Source organism: Cydia splendana, chromosome 20, assembly GCF_910591565.1.
Source record: "Cydia splendana chromosome 20, ilCydSple1.2, whole genome shotgun sequence".
Lineage (NCBI taxonomy): Eukaryota > Metazoa > Arthropoda > Insecta > Lepidoptera > Tortricidae > Cydia > Cydia splendana.
Window position 1 is genome coordinate 14,544,030 of NC_085979.1, and position 22,069 is coordinate 14,566,098.

General features: G+C 39.3%; 1 protein-coding gene and 1 non-coding gene across 2 annotated transcripts; one reads left to right on the forward strand and one right to left on the reverse strand.

Moving 5' to 3' along the window:
• The first annotated feature begins 685 nt into the window (after window positions 1–685).
• LOC134800686 (centrosomal protein of 104 kDa) lies at window positions 686–17,836 on the forward strand. Its single transcript, XM_063773169.1, has 19 exons — window positions 686–1,055; window positions 4,675–4,833; window positions 5,038–5,173; window positions 5,429–5,516; window positions 5,852–6,032; window positions 6,258–6,469; window positions 6,719–6,871; window positions 7,061–7,635; window positions 7,898–8,048; window positions 10,924–11,150; window positions 11,481–11,618; window positions 12,572–12,703; window positions 13,407–13,620; window positions 13,953–14,354; window positions 14,459–14,876; window positions 15,203–15,299; window positions 15,634–15,773; window positions 16,072–16,164; window positions 16,268–17,836. Exons 1-19 carry the CDS (start codon window positions 1,016–1,018, stop codon window positions 16,387–16,389), a joined length of 3,678 nt encoding a protein of 1,225 aa, XP_063629239.1. The 5' UTR covers window positions 686–1,015; the 3' UTR covers window positions 16,390–17,836.
• Trnac-gca (transfer RNA cysteine (anticodon GCA)) lies at window positions 13,091–13,162 on the reverse strand. Its single transcript has one exon. It is a non-coding gene; the product is annotated as a tRNA-Cys (tRNA).
• Window positions 17,837–22,069: the final 4,233 nt, after the last annotated feature.

Consider the following 22,069-nt stretch of genomic DNA (forward strand, 5'->3'; position numbering starts at 1 on the left):
ATTTTGCTTAATAAGAGAATGAGAAGCAATGCCATTGGATAAATAAATTGGACAGATGGAATACCACCCGAAGCCACAACCGAGTCACCAGCGAGTGAGCAGCGCGCTCACCTGGATACAGAACAACACTCCTGGCGCGGCGGATATAAAAACCTATCGGCTAATTTACCTACTCGACCTACAGTATGTAGGTTTTACAAGGATAATTCTTTATCATATGAACCGATTTCAACATTTTTATCACAACAGCTGGTAAACGCTCTCTTTATTGTTGAGATGTCTCGTTACTGATGAGAAAGTTATATTTTATCCACATGATGAGTAGCAAAGTAATATGTTGCAAATTTTGGGTTATTATTTTTGCTATTTTACCCACTAAACTTTTGCGAAATACCACCCTTTATGAGAAATTGCGATGTAAAAATTATAACTGCACTCATTATCACTTACCAGTGAACTATAAAACAAAACATCCCATCCCAATATTTATTAACACATTTTTACGAAAGCTTTAACGGTGGCAGACGGTTATTTGGTGCAACCCGCTCTAAGTCTGAAACAAAAAAAACCTTGTAATAACCCCATCCTAAAATTTTTCCCTTCGTTTATTCCCGGCCATTAATAACCCTCTAAAGTCTAATATCAAATTATAACGCTGCATGTAATAAAGGTAAACTCTCGGGGAAAACCCATAAATTAGTTTCACGGGCCGTGCATAGATGGCGCTGTCATCAAAAAGTAAAATTTTCATTAGGAGCGAACTTCGCGTCGAACTTATTGATTTTCCTCTCCCTACTGACTTCGCATTCTTCTTTCATTTCCTCGCAAGCTCTCCGGTATAACTTTACACTAAATATCTCAGTAAATGTAGTTAAACGTAATTCTAAACATTTTCTTAGTTATGATTTGACGAATGAAGTGTCCTTTTATTTAGTGTTTTTTTGTTAGTGGGGATTTTATTATGTTAGTGATGGGAGATTTGGGAGCAGTGGTGATGGTGGCCAGATAAAGGGATATGCCGAAACGCATCCCGTTCCACGTCGTGTACGCAACAAGTAAGTGCATTAGAATTTTTTTTTATAGCCTATTGAGTGTCCCACTGCTGGGCAAAGGCCTCTCCCCTTAATTTCCAGAAATTAGAAATTATAAAAGATAATAAAATAGTTGTACTTTTCCAGGCTACTTGAGATTTTAATGTAGGTATATAGAAAATTTATAAAAAAATGTAGCATGTAAAATTATACAGCAAAAACAACCCAGTGAGAGTTGGAATCGCGGCCTGAGGGGTCTGGTACCATCAACCAATGTTTAGGATTTCGTACCCGAATGGTAACTACCGGAACCTATTATTATGCATACCTTGTTCGTCCGTCTGTTAGCGGGCTCTATCTTAAGAACCGTTGTAGGTAGGTAATTGAAATTTTCTCGGCGTGGTTTAAAGAGGATCAGAATATTGAAATTGGAACAATTCAGTATTGTACTTTATTTACAGATTTATTTCAGAGTTTCTCTCGGATGTCGATGTCAGATGTGTGTGTGTCGTGTGGATGTAGCCTAATAGGCTACGACTAACTTCGCTATTAGTTTTCCAAATAGGTAGCAAAAATGCTTCGTTTAGGTCTAGCGACAATGAACGGTAGGCCGCTACGAATTCTCGTAGACGGCGCTACGGTGATCCGTAGACCCGTAAATGATAACTATAACATAACCCTACGAGAAACGGGATTTGATTGCGTAAACATAAATGTTTCGCTTGTCTCTGTCGCGGCGCGAACCTCCACCTTTAGGGATAACCCTTTCAGTCCTGTTCATAACTCTACAACTAGTCGTTACTAACTAGTCTGTAAATGCTAAAAACTACAAACTGGTACCAGGGGCTTATACCACGAAACTTTACAAGTATACAATTCGACAATATTGTTAAATTGTAAACAAAAATACGTACCACAATAATTTTACATATGTCACATGTACAATTTACAAATATTTTGCATTTGAGGACCCGTAACACAAAACATAGAGGGTATGTCAAGATATTAGAGGGTATTGTGACATACTTAGAATTGTATTTATTACAATTTGACAAATAAGTATGTATTAATATTCCTCACTTAGTTTATGCTGAGAGTATTTCATTTTTATCGTTAAAAATACCTTACGAGCATAAATAGCATATCTTATTACGTTGTCATTAAAATTGGTTGAAAATATTTATGCAAGATTTTTATGCGATCGCTGTACGTCCTATGACGCCTAACAACTAATTCTTCTTCGCTACTACTATCACTGGTACTGAACATTTTAACGAAACAAAAAGTACTGCGGTAGAATGGATCTACAATAATTGTATTATGCTCTTGCAGCTCTTGACTCACGCCGAGAGAATTGTCAACTTGTATTTACATTTCCACAAATATGTATACCTTCTTCTACAATTAGTTATAACACAAATCTTTTACGTACAATTGACAATTACAAAGTTGTCAAATTTTCCGGAAAATTGCTTGTAAATTGTAATATTTTGTGATACGCGTAATTGTAGATTTGTCGCGACAATTTACATATTTGTATAAATTTTCCATTACAATTTTGTCATTTGTAAATTTTGTGATATGCCCAGTTGTACTAAATACATATTTGTAACTTGTCACTTGTAAATTGTAATTGTAAGTTTCATGGTATAGGCCCCTAGTACAAACTTTAATAATAAGTTTTTTAATTTCCTTCTGTGCGCGCATGGAAATTAAATAGACGACCTTCAATGCTTTATTGAACCATTTATTGCAGCATTTATTAGACGGCCGTGTAGGAATTATCAGATCAGAAGGGTGTCATTTTAACTTTTCCACTATGCGCCTCTGTTTGTAGTGCTGCATTGTAACTCGCTAATGCAAATGCAAAGCAAATGTACATAGGTAGAGGTAAGGTAAACGTACTGGTGCTCGACGCGGTCCCAGTACATGTCATCTTGAAACTTAAGTCATCTATTGGGCATTAGCACGTCGAGCACTAGTAGTTTTATACCTTATATATTTTCAACTTTTTGCTGCTAGGTGAAAAACGTAAGCATATAAGATAGAGTTCTAATTGTAGACCCTGACCGGTATAGGACGAACTCGGCGAAGTTTAGAATACAAGTTCCATAGCACTTCAACACTGTCTCACCCCTTTGAATTTGAACCAATTATTACATTATGGTACGGCAAAGCGCAGAGGCTCATCTATTGTGTAAAAGTTACCTGTCTAAACAAACCATATGAAAGCTTAATGTTATTGTGGCAAGGTCTAAATTCGCGTAGCTCTACAGATGTGTCGAACAGCACGAACGAGCGGCGAGCTACAAAGCTACATCATTATGCCTTCAATATTTAAGTGACTGCTCGAATCAATACTTAGGGCTAGGTGACATATCGACCGGACAACCGGTTGCTGATAACGCTATTTTTTATAAATAAAAAATTTATTAGAAGGAAGGTGTTATAAAGTGCATGGTCAGTTTATGAATGGACTGCATTGATTATGGGTCCGTGCAATTACATAAACTGATTTCTTATTGCTTTATTAAGTTAGTTTTAGTCACGTAAGTAGTTATCTGGGCCGGACCGGACACATCTGCCGTATGCCAAACGACTTGTGGGCCAAGAAAACTACCGAGGACACCAAACATAGTGCGGCGTCACGGCAGACCTCGAAGGAGATGGCGGCACGATCTTGACGTCTTTCGGAACAGTTTCGGGAAGATTGGCCTAATATTGCCATAGAAAAGACGCGTGGAAGAAAGAGACAGAGGCCTTTGCCCAGCAGTGGGACACAACAGGCTAACAATAACAAATAAGTAGTTATCACGTGTAAACTTTTGAAACGTACCTACTGTCTTAGACATTTATCATGATAGGTACAGTCACCTGCAATAATATGTTACTCTTCGAAGGCCGCAAAAATATGTGACACGCTCTTATGGCTCTACGAATAAGATCGTGTCAGATATTTTTGCGGCCTTCATTGTGTAACATCTTATTGCCAGGGGCGTATTTTGAAATTTGGCGCCCCGGGCCAATACGTTTCGCCGCCCCAGAAGTCAAGGAAGAAAACCAAAATGCATTCCGCCAGGGGCGGCATGCCGCCCCTGGGGGTTGGCATATGCCGCCCCTGGAGGTTGGCGCCCCGGGCCATGGCCCGGATGGCCCTAGAGTAAATACGCCCTTGCTTATTGCAGGTGACTGTACATATAGCCATAACGAGATATGAAACAGTAATACCTACCTACACTGCAAGGCTGATGTTGTTTGAATTGTACGCTATCATTACGGAAACATGACTCGAGAATCGCGCGACCTATTTTCCTTCTAAAACGATTTGTAGGTATGAATCATTTTTGCAAAGTCATGTAAAGAAATGGGTATACATATTACATTTAGAACTCGATTAAACATTACCATGGCTATTTTGTTGTTTTGTTTTAAGCAAGTGATTTCTTCGTTCCCTAGTAGCTGCTAGTAGGTATTATATAAATATTTAAGAAAATAAGTAAGAAATTAGTTTTAATTATTTAAATTCAGATATTTTGTAGTTAAGGCACCAATAAATTATATGCCATTTAAGCTTCTTTCCTCGAAGAGGAGGTAAACCTAATCTAGGTATATGTCTAAACAGACTGAAAATCCATCATTCCAGGTGAGGACAGCTCGTACCCAGCATGCGAGCTGAACTCGCAAGGCCCGGCGGCGCGCGGCTGGCGCTCCGCCGGCGGCCCGCCACACGAGCTACTGTTGCGGCTCACGAGCGTCGCCAGCGTACACAAGCTCCAGCTCCTGGCCCACCACCAGCTAATCCGTGATTATTTTATTTCTATAGCTTGTCTAAGAGCCACTAATTAACGTCACTTTGTAATGCAATTAAATTTAGCAAGAGAACGGGTATACAAACTTCTCCACAGGTTAACTGTTATAAGACCACTGTTGGGTTTCATATTAAAACATAGTAACACCTGTACTGAGCAATCTTTCAGAGAGGATTTAAATGGGTGATATTTTCCAGCATCAAGCGTGGAGGTCCTCGTATCTGGCGGCCTGGTGTCCGAGGGCGCTGCTACGCCCTGTGGAGCCACCTACACCAGCGTGGGCCGCGTCACCCTCGCCAGGCCCGCGCTAGAGGCCAGGACCAGGGAGCTCAGGTACCTACGGTTGACATTCAAATGCACCGCATCAACCATTGGTGATATTTCAGATATTTGTGTTATACGGTCATGTGTCAAAATGTGTGGCTTTACCTAGGTAATGCAACTACCTCTACTCTTGATAGACGCTTCTACTCCTTCAAGGGATTTCTATTCAACGGCATGCAATGCAATGCAATTATGAAACCGTTTTAAGTATTTAACCGAATATTTTTTGCGTATACTTCATATTATATATGCTTATTTTTGTAGGTCGGCAGCTCTTCCAGAACCTACCATCGCACGATTCGTGAAACTGAAACTATCTGGCCCGCATCCACCAGCAAACGATAACGACCAGGTAAAATACGAAGTACAAGAACTCATTGCAAAGGGAGCTATTCCTATCAGGGTAGCTCAGGAGCGAACGATACGCTAATGTCTCTCTGTCGCACTAATATGGAAGAGTGATAGTGAGAGATTACCGTTGCGTTCGCTACGTCGCAAACGATTGGCATAATGGCTAGGCCCTCAGTGTGATTAAGAGTAAAACATTCAATTTCTTTTTACGGGTAAGAATCAAGACTCACTTAAAATATATCGTGGACGATATGTTAGCAAAACATCTAATATTCCATTATGTAGATATACCTCTTGATTAATATACCTGAAGATTTAATAAAGATTGGTACGCAGGTAGCACTAATGGCAGTGAACGTGCTGGGCGAGGAGGTGGAGGACCTGGAGAAGTCGCCCGTGTCCAACAAGGAGCTGTGCTATTCGCCCTACGACGACCTGGCCTTCGTCATGTATGTCGACACCGAGATCGCCGACCTGGTCAGGAGCTTGGATGAGAAGAAACGGATTGCAGTGTGTGGTAAGCCTAATTTAGATTTCTGTTTGATCTAGGAGAGCTTTTTTTGGTGACATTTGTTGCCTATAGGCCCACTATAGTCCGGACTAAAGAGTATCATCAGCAGTTTCAGTTGCCGACTAATTTACTTTTGCCAATTATTAGAATCGGAACTTATGGAGTGGTAGTCGGCGATGTCATTCGTTTAGGTTATTTCATTCACGTCAGCATATTCCTTTTGTCGTACAGAAGAGCGATTTGAGTACGCTCGGCGCCTGAAGTCAGCAGGGTCAGCGCTGGCGGCGGCGGGCATCAGGATCGGGCGGTGGCGGCTGCGCAAGCGCACTGCGGCGGCGCGCGACGACTTCGAGCTGGCGCGCCGCATGCGGGACCGCATCGCGGACGCGCTCGCCGGGATCAAGGACGATCCGGCGCTCATGAGGCTGTTTGAGGAGGAAGGGGTAAGAAGCTCATTTGAAAATTTAGTCAAAGATACAAGATTCAAGCGGACCACAGTTTAAAAAAAATCTTCCTGTTTCAAATACGGTTACAAATGTTGGAAATAAGTATCAACATTTTAATTTACTTTAAATACTTACAAAAATCGGCTACATTGTTTTAACGTTTAGACACTAACATACGTACGTAAACAGTGTGATTATAAGAGCGTTAGGAAGAGTTCATGGGAGGTTAATAGACCTATTTTTCAGCCGGACACCCGCAACGACTCATCAATGGCGCAAGAGTACGATTTCTCCCACCACCTGTCTCCGTCCGTGGCCGCCGGCGCGCTGAGCCTCGACATCCCGTCGCCCGTGCCGCCCATCGACGAGCCTGACTGCCAGGAAGATGTTGTGCCTCACGTAAGGATTGATTGTCTTACGCAAAATCCCACCTTTATTTTAGCAGCTATTTTATCAGCTTTACTTTTTCACAAAAATCCGTAATAGGTGGCTGTTTTAAATGGTTACATCTTAAAGTCTATTTTCTCTGTCGTAGTAGATTAAGATCATTGTCAGGAAATACAACAGTATGTAAGTATCTTGCTCTGAATACTCAAAAATAGCGTTGTGTTTCAGTCCCCAATCCAACAATTGCACGAAGAAGCTCAACCAGAACCCCAGCTCTTCCAAATTGAACAACCAACGCAGCAACAATACCAGCAACCATTACTACAAACTACCCAACATGAGAAAATGAAAGAAGAAGCACAAAGAAGGGATGATTTTGAACAGAAAGAAGAAATGCAAAGAATGGAAGAGCTTCAGAGACGAGAAGAGGTACAGAGGAGAGAAGAAGTCCAGAGGAGAGAAGAAGCCCTGAGGAGAGATGATTTTCAGAGGAGAGAAGAGACCCAGAGGAGAGATGAGATCCAGAGGAGAGAAGAGACTCAGAGGAGAGAAGAGATTCAGAGGAGAGAAGAGACTCAGAGGAGAGATGAGGTCCTAAGGAGAGAAGAAATCCAGAGGAGGGAAGAAGAAGAGTTGAGGAAAGAGACCGATAGTCCTAGAAGGAGCATCACGCCTAACGCTGCCAATGGCACTTTGGTCCGGCGGAGGAATAAAAGCGCGGGGCCTAGATCTACCTTTGAAGCGTATGAAGAAAGACTGCTTCCAGCATTGAGACAGTAAGTAAAGATCCGTTTAGATATCGACAGTATAGAATGATAACATTAAAATGAGAAAATTAATGATATACATACAGTTTTCTGAATAAGTTCATGATGCCAAGGATCTTTACTTTTAACCTTCAACAAAAGCCTGACACGAGAGCCTCTGACAGTGACGGGCAATAAATCTTCGTAGTTAATCGTATAGAAATTTCCTATGAAGCGTATGACGTGACCACCGGTATTTTATTTATAATGTGACATATGGATTTGTTTTCAGTTCTCACACGAACGAGTACCTTCGGGAGGCGCGCGAGGAGGAGTGCAGCGGCGGCGGCAGCGCCTCCTCCCACCCCCGGCCACCTCACAAGCTCAACGAGCGGGAACGCAAGCAGGCTGCCCTGCCCATACTCATCTTCGGCTATCCTATTGTAAGTATGACCAGTTATATATCCAGGCCTGCTCCAGGCAGATTACTTGAGAATATGATACATAAACTATGCAAAACAGTTTATAAATAAAATCTTAGCCATAGATTTCTGTACCTGATCTGGAGCGACAATTTTTGCAAGAACTGTCTATTTCTAAGAGAAATTTAGGCAGAACACAGAAAACTAAAAGTTGTTTTAAAGGTGTGCAGAAAATGATACGTTTCTGCACTAGAGCATTTTAGGTTCCAAGTACGATTTTTTTTTACGATAAGCAATTGAAATTTGGGTTAAATGAATTTGTTATACAATTTCCATCCTGCCGGCCTAGCCAAGGTTACAATCGCTATCGCTTCGACAACGAAAAGCATTATGTCTCTCTATCACTCTTCCATATTAGTGTGACAGTGACAGTTGCGTTTCGATCGCTACGGAGCGTAAGCGATTGGCATCTTGGCTACGCGGCCTGATATTTGACTCCCCATTCCATAAACTAGTGGCTCTGTGAGCTGTAGACCTCGCGAGCAGAGCTTGAAATAACATGGTGCTAAGAGCTTTAAATACACCGTGTTTTTTTTTGATTTCCGTTAATTTCAAGGGTGCATTCCTGAGCTTAAATCAAGTAACTTTCTCAAAGACACCGATGTTCTAATTAAGTCCATTTCGGAGATAATCCATAATTTATTTTTTTACTATAAGGCCTCTACAAGCGTGTACACTTGCCTTAGGGCCGGCTTACATATTGATTAGTGTTTAGAATGAGTTCATACATTTGCTACTAAACTTAAGTACAATCTCGGTCGATTGATGTACGAAATGACATTGATATGTCACAGATTTCAATTGTTTGGTTGAGTTAAATGTAATGCCCGTGTTACAACAACGCTATATGCTACATTTAATTACTTTTTAAACAAAAAAAAAACAAAAAAGAAAACAAAAAAAATTTTTTTTTTTGAAAATTAACTATGCCATTTAGTTCTTATAAACGTACTTAACTATACCCCAAAGTTAACGGAATTCAATAAAAACACGGTGTATAGTAAATTAAAGAAAAACAATACGAAATTTATGTGTAAAAAAATACAAAAAGTTATAATATCCCAGCATACAATTACTGGGGATCGAACCCAGACCCTCTGTGCAAACAGAAAAAGCGAACGTTTACAAACTGAGCCAAATAGTTCTTAGATGGGTTGACGAAATTTAGCTACTCCTACTCAAATTAAAATTAGTTAAAATTAAATATCTAAATACCGCCTAAACCAGCGATAATTTTTTTCTGCATTTTTTGCTATTAACTCTGTAAACATGTCTCAAAAAGAAAAAAGTTTTATTGACCGGAGCGTAGCGAAGGTCTACGTTTCGACTGGAGCATTTTGCTTTTGTATGTCCGGATGTTCTCCTCTACAGGTCGCAATTCTTAACCGAACTTCGTGAAATTTTGTGACTGGATTCTATGTCTAAATAAATTTTTTTTGCCCGTCCGGTTTTTTGAATTTTTTTAAAATGGCGGAGTCGTGATAGCTCGCGCTTAAACAAATAGTGATATCGGTACCATACGAGTGTTTTCTTTTTGAGATATGTTTATAGATTAAATGGCCAAACATTCAGAAAATTTATTTCGCTGGTTTCGGAGGTATTGAGATAATAAATTTTAACTAATTTTAATTTGAGAATGAGTAGCTAAATTTCGTCAACCCATCTAAGAACTATTTGGCTCAGTTTGTAAACGTTCGCTTTTTCTGTTTGCACAGAGGGTCTGGGTTCGATCCCCAGTAATTGTATGCTGGGATATTATAACTTTTTGTATTTTATTACACATACATTTCGTATTGTTTTTTTTTAATTTGGGGTCATCCATTAATTACATCACACGTTTAGGGGGAGGGAGGGGGTCAAGAAAATGTGACATGTTGTGACAAGGGGGAGGGGGGGTCAAACTTTGTGACGTCACTTTAACTTCATCAGTAACCGAAAATGTATTTAAATTATTTTATACGCTAATTATCATTTAAATAACAAGGTTTTGAAACGATAATCGTTTTTATTCGTTTAATTTTATTTCTTAATCAGTTTTGGGTTATAAAATTACTAATATTTGTTTTGTCAAAAATATTTTGATAAAATATTAAATAAATATTTGCCGATTTCGTTGAAGAAATGTGACGTCACACCAGGGGGGAGGAGTTTCCCAAGTGTGACAAGGAGGGGGGGAGGGGTAAAATAACCTATTAGAAATACGTGTGACGTAATTAATGGATGACCCCTTTACTATATTTAAAGCTCTTTTAGCACCATGTTATTTAAAGCTCTGCTCGCGAGGTCTACAGCTCACAGAGCTACTAGTGATATCGATACGACTATTTGTTTAGGCGCCAGGTATCACGACTCCGCCATTTTTAAAAATTTCCAAAAACCGGATTGACAAAAAAATTTTATTTAGTCATAAAATTCGGTCACAAAATTTCACGAGAATCGGTTAAGAATTGCGACCTGTAGAGGAGAACATCCGGACATACGAAAGCAAAATGCCCGAGTCAAAACGTAGACCTTCGCTTCGCTTCGGTCAATAACGATACTTTTGCCTAAATTGTTAATTGAAAGTACCTACCCTAAAAAAATACTATAAAAATGTATACTTAGTCAGGTTTTTAAAAAAACACACGCATTTTAATTTCCTCGTATTCGAATTGAAAAGTAGTGTTTAACTCGGGTGAAAGGCATCATTTCAGCCTCGGACTATTGGCTCGAACGCAGGCAGAAATGAGTACCTTTCATCCCTTGGTTAACAATCTACTATTGACTTGCTACAATATCGTCGCTTTAGTCTACCAAACTTGCAAATACCACTAAAATTACCAAAATAATTTTGCAGGTGGAGAAATTCTATTCGAAAAATTACCTGGATAAGGAGGAAGGCCTGGCAAGATTGCGCGCCGAGCTGACATCTCCATCCAACGGCAGCACAAAGACCTCACCCAACAAGACGGCGCGAGCGGCGGCACTGCTGTTGCAGCGGGCCCTCAGGGACAAGGTGTTCTCCGTGTACAGCCAGGCCAACGAGGTGCTCAAGACGCTGTTCCAAGAGTTCGTGCCGGGCAGGTGAGGATCGTTTACAGCATTGTACTACTCAGTCAGAGCTGATTGGAGGACCATGACCCCTGGATTAATCACAGTTATTCGCAATTGGATGAGATATACAAACGAATATAATATAGAACGTGCAAACAAAGAGACGGATGCAAATTCCTACACTCGAGGATTTTGATCATCTCTGATTTCAGTGAAGTTCCTATTATCAGTTAAGAAAATCTCGCCTCTTGCATATAATATATATCACGAAAATTAGATTTGTAATTGTCATATGTAATTATTTTTGGTACATACCTCCACCTCCACTTATGATTATTAATACTGGTTAAAATGGTTCAGGGTGTGCGCCGCTGAAGTGGGCCGATGTCTGGAGAAGCTGCTGCCAGAATTACTCCGAGCTTGCGGGGACCCGGCGCCCAGGGTCCACTCCACCGCGCAACACACCGTGCTCACTGTCGCTGACTGCCCGCAAGTCAGGTGAGCTACCACGTGGCTACCACAATGCATATAATCGTCTGATCTCTAATGGTTTTTTAAAAAAGTTTTCACCTCAGCAGCTCGAACAAGGGTACTCTGCTTCTTAAAAACAGTGAGCAAAATGAGATTTTGCTAACTGAGTCATTTTGTCTCACTCAGTGAGCAAAATCGCATTTTGCTTGTATCTCACTCAGTGAGCAAAATGCGATTTTGCTCACTGAGTGAGACAAAATGACATTCAAGTGACCTTTATAGTCAAATGTCATTTCAACATGCGGGGTCTAATACAATTTCGATATACTTGGGTTCTATTATCTCTGTCCCTCTAGGTATGTTCTCACTGCTTAGGGTGAAAAATTTTGTGTACTATACGAGATCAAAGTTATTTACATCTCGTGCGCTTTTGAATCCCTTACTACGCTCAAGATTCTAAATTAGATTCACTCGCTACGCTCGTGAATCTATTATAGAATCTTTCGCTTGCACGGGACTCAAAATAAGCACTCGAAGAAATATCAAACTTTGATCTCTTGTTGTACAAATAACTATTGTCAGTTTTCTAATGGTCACATTTGCTGTCGCCAAACGTTTGTCATGCATCATTCATCATTGATTATCTGTGGTGCCCCGGCCATAATCAATCATGCCTGTTGTTTCGCCATGCTAAATAATAATATGGAACTCAATTACTGCTATAATTTTTCTTGAGCCATGTGTTCCGAGAGAGGAATAATAAAACTGATTTTATTCTATAAAAGTATCATCAAAATTGGATCAGCTATCTGTCTGATCAGTATTACGTCAAGTAAATTGGACTGAGACCTAATGATACAATAGATCTTTGTGGATTTTGGAAATCTATATTCCAGCAATAAATGTCGCTTGGCTGAAAAAATAGTGGAGCGCTAATTTATAAGATGGTATAGTTATAGTTATGATAACTCCGGTTGCAGGGCCCTGCACATAATCCCGCAACAGCTGGTGCGCGCGGTGCCCGCATCCATGCACCCCCGCCTGGCGCTCTCCCGCTTGCAGATGCTGGAGCAACTCATACTCAGCCACGGCATCTCTACTGATAAGAATAGGTAACGTCACATCATGTTTGGCGTTATGGCTAGTTTTAGATTTAATGCAAACGACTTTAACAAATTTTTGACGTAGGTAAGTATCTACTTGATAGATTGCTTGCGGTGCGACTTTGCATAAAATGTGTTAGCTAAGGGCTGGGCTGATTTAGACGGCGTACGAACTCGCATGCGATTTTAGTTACAATCGATCAAAACCCGCAATGTAATGAAACTCGCTTGCGAGTTCTCTCATCGTCTAAATGAGCCCTAAATCTATACTTAAAACAAAGTCATTCCGTCTGTCTGTACCCTTAAATCTTTTCGTAAATAGTCTAGAGAAAGATTTATTAAAAAAATAAAACTAATAACGTTGCTACATTTATACGGAATCCAAAAATACATCTTAGGGGACACCCGGATTTGAACCGGGGACCTATCGATCTGCAGTCGATTGCTCTACCACTGAGCTATATCCCCGTCTTCTCTCTTGTTGAAAATGACGAATAGGTACTGACTTATCAACTCTAGTTGTGAAATTGATAGTAATTAAAACGATGACTAATTAACGTCGGCTAAGAAACTTGCGTCAGCTGTTATCAATTAATACGTGTTTTATACATACTCGTATATTATATTTGCATTTTTCACTGCATTTTTCTTTTCATCATCATAAATTGAAGAGTAGGTACTTATCGATTCCACTGTCTGATGTGTGTCGCAGCGGGCTGACGGTCCGGCGGCTGGCCGAGTGCGGCGCGGCGGGCGCGCAGCACGCGGCGGGCTCCGTGCGCGCCGCGGCGGAGCGCATCCTCCTCGCCGCCTACGCGCGCTCACCGAGAGTAGTCAGGGCTCAACTGCCGCCCGACGATGCTGTGACGCGCCGAAACCTTATCTATAGACATCTGTTCCAGCAGTTCGACAGGATTGACATGCAGGTCAGTGACAGGGTCACTGAACAGAAATTTCGCGTTGCGGTCTATGTCCTTTCCCCTAGAGTAGTCAAAGCACAACTCCTCCTTGGTGATACCATGACACACCGCATTAAATATGCTATCAGTAAATTAACAGGATTCTCTGGCCTCGCTTGGAGTTTTGTATGTGTCCTGTTTGGTGCAAATATATTGACTATAATAATTTCTTCTTGATTTTGGCAATGACGTAGCAATTCATTTGATTAAGATCCTCCATGATGTTTCCGTTTAAATCAATCAATCGCAGCAATAAAACAACTAAGCAACAGGCTGTAATTAAAACATTGTTGTTACAGAAAATTTTAAACCAAGCGCCTTCAGAAGAACAGCTCCTGAATGGCGACCAATCAGCATCTCACTCCGCCGCAGAAACCGCGAGCGTCGCCCAATCCACGCGCAGCGGCACCACCAGCGGCATAACCTCGTCGTTCGGGATGACGTCATCCATCGGGGCCACCTCCTCCTACAGCCTCAAGTCTATGGCCTCCAGCATCAGTGGAGCTACACTAGCACCATCCAGCTTAAGCGGAAGTTATACAACCTCCAAGTCGAAAAGCAGTCTTAAAAAATCTCCTACGAAGAGGTATACTCCGAGCAGGGCTGTTAAGGATTTCGCAAACTATCCTTGTTATAATAAACTGAGGTTGGACAGTGCTGTGAGTCCGAAACATTCTCCGAGGTCCAATGCTGCTGAGAAGGTAATTGTCAAAATGATTAACGCTTCATAAAACTTCTTGCCGATAAAATTTAAGAGACTAATAGCTGAGTAGCTCTTAATTCGCAATGGTATATTTTCTCCCAGGTTCATTTCCAGGACAAGGAAGAGGAGCCAACAGTGGTGTACCGGCGCACGAACCGCAACACAGAAAACCGCCACTCCATGATCCACTACGATCACGACAACTCCAAGCCACAGCTCAAAGAGCGACCTATCACCGTGTACGAACCTCTGCACTTGGAATACAGAGACTCTCCGTCTTTAGGTTCACCTAAAACATCCAGAATGGACGTTCGAAGTATGGACTCTCTGCCTATGGATTCACCACAAATGTCCAGAATAGATTTGAGATGTGATTCTGATAGCAGGAGCTTGGATTCTCCTAAAGTGAAGGCGGATTATTATAGGGAGGCGGTGCTGGAATCTCCTAAGCTAGTAGCTGGGCTAAGGAACTTACAACTGGATGACAGTCAGATGGATGAGAGCGGTTACTACAGCCCTGGTAAGTATTTAACCGTACATAACATTAACTGGTTTTAAATTCAGTATTTTTTTTACTATTCTGGTTCTCTATAATGTTGTCTGTCTAATGTTGTGTCTAAAACTACGCCGAAAAGTTTTATCCCAAGTACACATTATACCACTGTTATCTGAATTCACTCCGGTAATCTGCAGTCCACCAAAAATACGATCTGGGTCCCATTCATGACTGAGCCCGTATGGACCATGGTAACAACTTCTTTGGCCCTGTATTTCATTATGTCAGAATTACCGCAAAAATGAGTTTAACGGAGGGACAAATATTTTTTGAGGATAATGATGTGGCAGGGCGGCGGCAGCAGGCCGTGAGCGAGACGCACTTCGAGTCGTACGAGCGCGGCGCGGGGGACGTCAGCAGCGACACCACGCCCGAGCCGGTCTGCAAGTAAGTTCCGAATATTGGGAGACTAATTTCAAATACTTTGATAACTCTACAGCTAGGTACTCTCAATAGTCTCAATATGTCAAGCGATCTAGTAAAGTATCTTTCTTGGATACTGCTGAATCTAATCCAGCCTACAGTAACGAGTAAAATGGCTTCAAAGGCAATAAACGCTCTTTCTTAGTCCACTTTTTCTGACCACTATATATATCAGCCTTCACAGAGACATTTTGAGTTTGGTTCTCTTTTAGCTGTCAAGGAAGCAAATAAAGGAAGACCCATAGATGAAGACGGTTACAGAAATGAGATGGTCACTACTGTAACTTAACTATTTCAGTACGACCTGCACTTGGTGCGGGCGTCGCGTGCGCGCTGACGGGCTTGAAGCGCACTACTGGCGGCGCTGCGTGCTGCTGGCGCGCTGCCCCAGCTGTCGCGTGGCCTTGGAGGCGCGGGTGCTGCACCTACACTTGCTGGGTAAGTGTGCGTGATGCTTTAATAGCGGGGCGACCAGCGAGGCATATTAAACAAATGCAAACGTATGCGAACGGCCTCAAAGCTGATCAAATTCCTTGGAAGTTTGAAGCCACGACGCCAAGCTGATTTGGTGATTCGAGCCATCATACAGATACTCTCTTTCGTTTACTTTGTATTACAAAGTCCATGATTTCACACCATCAATTGGTCTCCCCACTCTCTCTCGGCCCCAACTAACGCGAAGTGGAACTAACTTTTATTGAATTTTCCTTAAATTATTTGTTGTTGTTATTTGCAGAAGAGTGCTCAATGGGCGAGGGTTCGTGGAAGGCGTGCGCGAAATGCGGTGCCGCGCTAGCAGTGGGCGATCCAGAATACCACAACTGCATACGTAAGTATACACACAATTCAATAGCCAACAAACACACAGGCACAACACACAGAGATAGAACAGTATTGTTTATTTTCCTAACAAACAATTTGTTGTGTAACAGCATTAGGCATGGACGAGTGGAAGTGTCCGTACTGCCTGACGAACGTGCTGGCGCGCGACCTGCCCTGGCAGCGCCATCTCATGCAGTGCCCTAGAAACCCACGGCTCAGCAAAACCTCGTAACGTAAGAAATAGATCTAATCTGAGATTGTTTTGTTTTCAGTGAAGTCAATTTTCATAATGATAATGCATAGAAGGCCTTATTGAGAGTAACGCACACATTCAAAGTGGGTATGTTAGAGGCAAATAAAGCCTATGATTGGATATTACATCTTTGTATGAATTTAAGGCTGTCCATTGACTGTCCATTGTTTTTCACAAAGTTTGGAATAAATACTCATTTAGACTTTAAAAAGATCTCAGTAGATATTAGATAGTTATAACTAATTTAATTAGATAATTTCTCTTAAAATCATGAAATGATATGCGACTAGTTGACCGGCCAAATTTGAACTTTAACTTCTAATACGTAAAGTCCATTTTGAAATGATTAAAATATGAATTTAAAGGTATAGGTAATAGACGACAAGTTATAACAAATATATAACAGAAAACTTACATAATTCTTGGTAGAACTTCATAATTAAACTTTTTTTAGAAATAAATATGCGATGAAAGGGTAAATAGTCATTTTTTCAGGGTTAATAGCAAGCATATATCGGACAGTTTTAAATATGTTTTATCTCAAAATTATTTAGTATATGAAATTTAAGGCACTGCTTTCCTCCACTGCTACCGTCCAAAATTCTAGAATCCGTCTTACAAATGCTCAGTTACGCTTGTACTTTAGTTTTAAAATTAAACAAACTCTACCTACTTATATTTAACTTACAAATATGCACTATTTATGTTTAGAACTTGGCCATAACTATATGCACATTTTAGTTAAACGTTAATCTATTGTTAACAAAAAGTTTTTTAAACTTAGTTACATTGTTGTTATTAATTTTATGACAGTTTGTTTTCGTTATGTAACGTGTTACTTACAATATTACCATAGGGTAGAGACTAATTTGTTCATTTATTGAAGTTAGTATTTTTCATTAGATGTCACAAAGAGTCATTAGTTAATCGTATGTACTTCATTTATTTCATCAACCAGCAGTGAATTTGGCAAAATTTCGCTAGAAATTAGTCGTTTATGGTTTAGAGTAGCAATCAAAACTTCTGTTTTCTTTTTTGCATAGAATGATATTCAGAAATACGTTCTATATCATATAAGGCCACGGAATGCCCTACAATGTTGTAGATCACAAAACAATAGCTACCAAACTGCGCGAACTAGTTGTAGAATAGTTTTAATGTAATCGTAGTTAAAGTTAACTAGCGTAGCCACATCACCCACTGTGATAGGGTCGAGTTTTCGTTAAATCAGGAATAAAGCGCGGGACTTCGTTGACGGTTTAGATTTTAACTTAAATTTAAGACTCATAGAACTATTAATCACTCCACTTCAGTTTCTTGGTATATTTTCGCACATTTGGAACTGTCAGCATTTGTATATTCCATATTATCTCAGTATGTGTACACAGACTATTTAACCCCTGGATTCTGCATGGTCTAAATTAGGAATGGACTACTTACTGTCGCGGTCAAAGTATTTATGTATGTCAAGAACTGAGAAGACCCCTTTAGAGTGCACTTTGTTGACGATCTGTGATTGTCTTTGAGGTGACAATACTTACAGTTTTGAATAGTCGGCACCGCCACCGTTAGACTTTCGTAAGGAGCAGGCACATTAACTGAAGGACAGAAAATAATACTAAACATGCAGAATCCTTTGGTTTTTTGGACTGTTATGAACGTTTCACGGCTAAACCTGTTGGCGCGGTTAGTTCAAATGTGCGATATATACCACTGTTCCAATCGTAACTTGATAAGTACATGGTGGCTCAAAAATACGTTGACTCCTTCTTCATAAACGCGCTACAAACCTCGATTAGCTAATAATCGTTTGTCTTTATCTGTCGTTCTGACTTATGTATTTGTAAGAAAGGGATAAAACATAATTTAACTAAATCAGGCCAAAGTTTTATGGTAAAGGGGGTAAATATTTACTGCGGCATATTGTTGATAATATTAACAAACGCTTGCGTTTTGGTGGATAATATTTTGAAGATACGAGTATCTGCGTTTGGTTTTAATTATGATTATAGTTAAATTTTATTTTTATTATAAACATATCTTTTAAAACATGTTTATAAGAAAAATATTTTTAATAATTCTTTTTGTCAACGAATTTTTGGGCCATACAGGTATACGTATACAATAGTCGTAGTATAAGTTAATTACATAAGTTGTAGATATGACGTACACGTACGTAGTCACTATCACGACGTGGAAGAAATTTAAATGATTATAAATACGTATTAACCTAAATAGACGTGTACATATTACGCGATAAGTAAAGGATGTTGTTAACTTGAAGTAAACTCTCTTCGTCCTGTTTAGATTGTTTTGTAAGAATTCAAAGGTTCATCTATGTTTTTTACTCGAAGGTTTACCCTAAGCTTTTCCTCTTTCCTTCACTCTCCTCGTATATTCGCATCTCCCTCACACAAGTTGGTGACTTTTCTAAAAATCCTCGTTATCTTTGTTTCGAAGAACCTCTCTGGTATAAAATTTGGTCGTTTGAGCCGGATACGTAATGTAATGTAACTCTTCAAATCTTCTACATTCTGCTCCAACATTATTTATATTCTATATTTTTATGATTATATAACCATACGTTTTTAAGTTTTGTTTCATTCTTCAGGCATCTTATGCTTGGTATGCTTTAGAACGAATCATCACTGTTTTGTTTACATAAAATGCTGTCTATGGTATTTAAATATATAAAAGATGAACTTGTAGTCGTCATTGCAAGAAAAGGCGGAAGTTTAATTAGAGTTAACACCGTAAACACACAATATAGGTAGAAGGTAGTTTGTTCTGGATTTTATAGTGTATGGCTTAGAGTAGGATACCTACATAACACGTAATGATACTTAGTTTAGTAAAACAACAAAAGTTCACTACGAATGCTCTTCCTTAGTAGAACAGTGCCATTAGTATAGTAAGTGAAATAAGTATCGGTAGTAGATATCAACATTATTAACCCTTTGAACGCTTTACGTCATAAACAAAAAACGTCACTCACACGCCAAGGTCATGGGCGCAAGCGAGCTAATGTAAACCTTACTTGAAGGTGTGAAGGTTACTATGACAGCGCACGCCATAACACTTAGTTGTCCATGGCGCTGTGGGCACGACTAGTTAAGACGCCTTTAGGTGTTCTTGGCGTTCAAAATGCTAATAGTTAACTATTTGTTTTACAGCTTAAAAACATTTTCAATAAGTTGGTTATTTATTGAATTCTTTATTCCTCGTTTTCATTGATTTTGAGAGTGATTCTATATTTATAATTTGAATTACACTTCATTTGTTTTGGATTTATAAGATTGGTATAGTTACGTATTTTTAACCGACTTCAAAAAAGGAGGAGGTTATGTATTAAGTAAGTAAGTAGTTAAGTTTCGTTTTTTTTACTAAAATTCAACATAACTCAGTATTTATAGCAAACTTAAGTAAATATGTAATGAACAAGGAAAGGGTCAAAAGCGCCGTAAATGAATAGGTAGTCAAATAGTTGTATGTAAGTCATAATATGTTTCCAATATTTAATATATGTTTCAGCAGCATGTGTGCCATCTAAAGTGGCTCCAAGACGGTCAAGCACTCTACCTACCTAATTCAGAAGTTACTGTCTAAAGCAGGTCTTCTATTAATACACAATATCTCGATAACGAGATATAAAGATAACTTTATGTATGTATCCTATCATTTTGACTTGTGCTTTTGAATTACGGTGGCTGATCTTAAATATTAAATACACATACCAATACCAAGGTCTGTCTTGAGGACACTGAGTAGGAAATTTAAATAGGTAAACATTCTTAATGAAATATGGGCGTTATCTGTCTTGATATGCGATAGGTTAATCGATTAAAACCAAATACACATGAACCTCAACGATAATAGAATCAAGAAATATCTAAATATGTTATTGTTGATCTAAGGTCTTCTTCTAAATGCAATTCGATTATTATATAAGTAAATAAGGTTGCTCCTTCCTATACGTGGCTCATTCCAGTATGTCTGTAAAAAAACCTACGTAAGATTTTTGCCGTAAGTATCCTTTAATAGAGTAGAATATAGATGTGTGCGTTTGATGAGCATGAAGTGAGATTGAAATGACCGAAGTGTGTCTCGTGAACATACAATCAAAAGGTAGGTGTGATTTCGGTGGAGCGTTACCACGAAGTAGTATTAGATAGTTTTAAGTGGTCACTAACGCGTCAAACGGGTGGCAATTCCGCAGAGATATACATTAGGTAGGTCTTAAGGTGCGTTATGTAAATATAAACTGACGCTACAAGTTTGTGGATAGTGTGCACTTTATAGGTATAAACGAGATGAATAAGAAATAAAGTGTAGTTACATTTTGTTAGTTTCCGACTCTTGAGTGATCTTACATCAATTTTTACAAATATTTTAAAATAAACTGAGTACAAACAGCAACACTCCTAACTGTACATCGGTGGACCTTATTAGAAAAGGCATAATGTCCACCGATGTACAGTTAACAGTGTGGGCGATGGTAAACTAAGATGATTTCAAACCGTCTACAATGTTATTAAAACTTCGTCCTGACGTGACGCACATATAGGGCTTAATTTAAAATTGTAAGATGTATTACTTGATTTAAAGATTTTTTATATACATATACTAATCCTATCCTACAGGGTATTGGTAAAAAATATACCTACATATTTTATAAGCGTTTAACTGATGACTCTTTTGATATTGCAGTTTACCTATTTCTATGTAAGGAGATATTATTTTGAAATTATATTCAAACAATGCATTTATTTTAAATTGTGTACTCTTCTCTCTTCTTTATAAAACAAAATTGAGCTTAACTGCAAGATCTCGCACAACAATAATAAAACGAATATTTACATATATTTACCCTACTTCAACTTTTTGAACAAGTGCTATGGTAATTACGATGGACTGACTGAAGAGCACGTTTATAATTTTGTTATAAAATAAAGCTAAAATTATAGCGCCTGTTGTGTCAGTTTCATCAGGATTTAGTAAGGCATAAGGGTGCCAGAAATTATGCAAAACTGAACCCTATCACTTTGAAATGAAGTTCAAAATCAAGTGGGAAATAGGTATATTTCCTCTGCCTTATAAAAGGCTCAATGCCATAACATATATGCGTAATGATATCAGTGGCTTTTAGCATTTTTCTTAAAGTTGAGGTGGGGTTACGATTTGGCCAGTATTTAAAATTGTATTTAAGAGAGTATTAATGTAAACAATTGGACTGAATCGAGCGTGCCGCAAAATTTTTACAATTTTTTGCCACTATATTAGCTACACATCATTTTAACGTCAGTCAATAGTTAACCAGTCTATCCATGCCCAGGCACAGTCAGTAAAATATAATAAGCTGATATGTTTTAATATTTATGGTCTTGTTTATTTATTTGTCGTATGGCATTACAGTTACTGGATTTAAGTTATGATCCAACATATAAAAAATATCATATGCCTACTCAAACATGTCAAATTTTCCCGTGGTTCTGTAATAGTTTGCCTTTAATAATGCCCATTGAAGAAACCTATACCGACTCATAGTCTAATAAAACATGGTCTTCTCTTCCCAGAGTGACACAAGCCTACGTCACAATAACATTGCCACTTTATAGCGCTGTCGCATGATGACGTAGGCTTGTGTCAGTCACGTGACCAC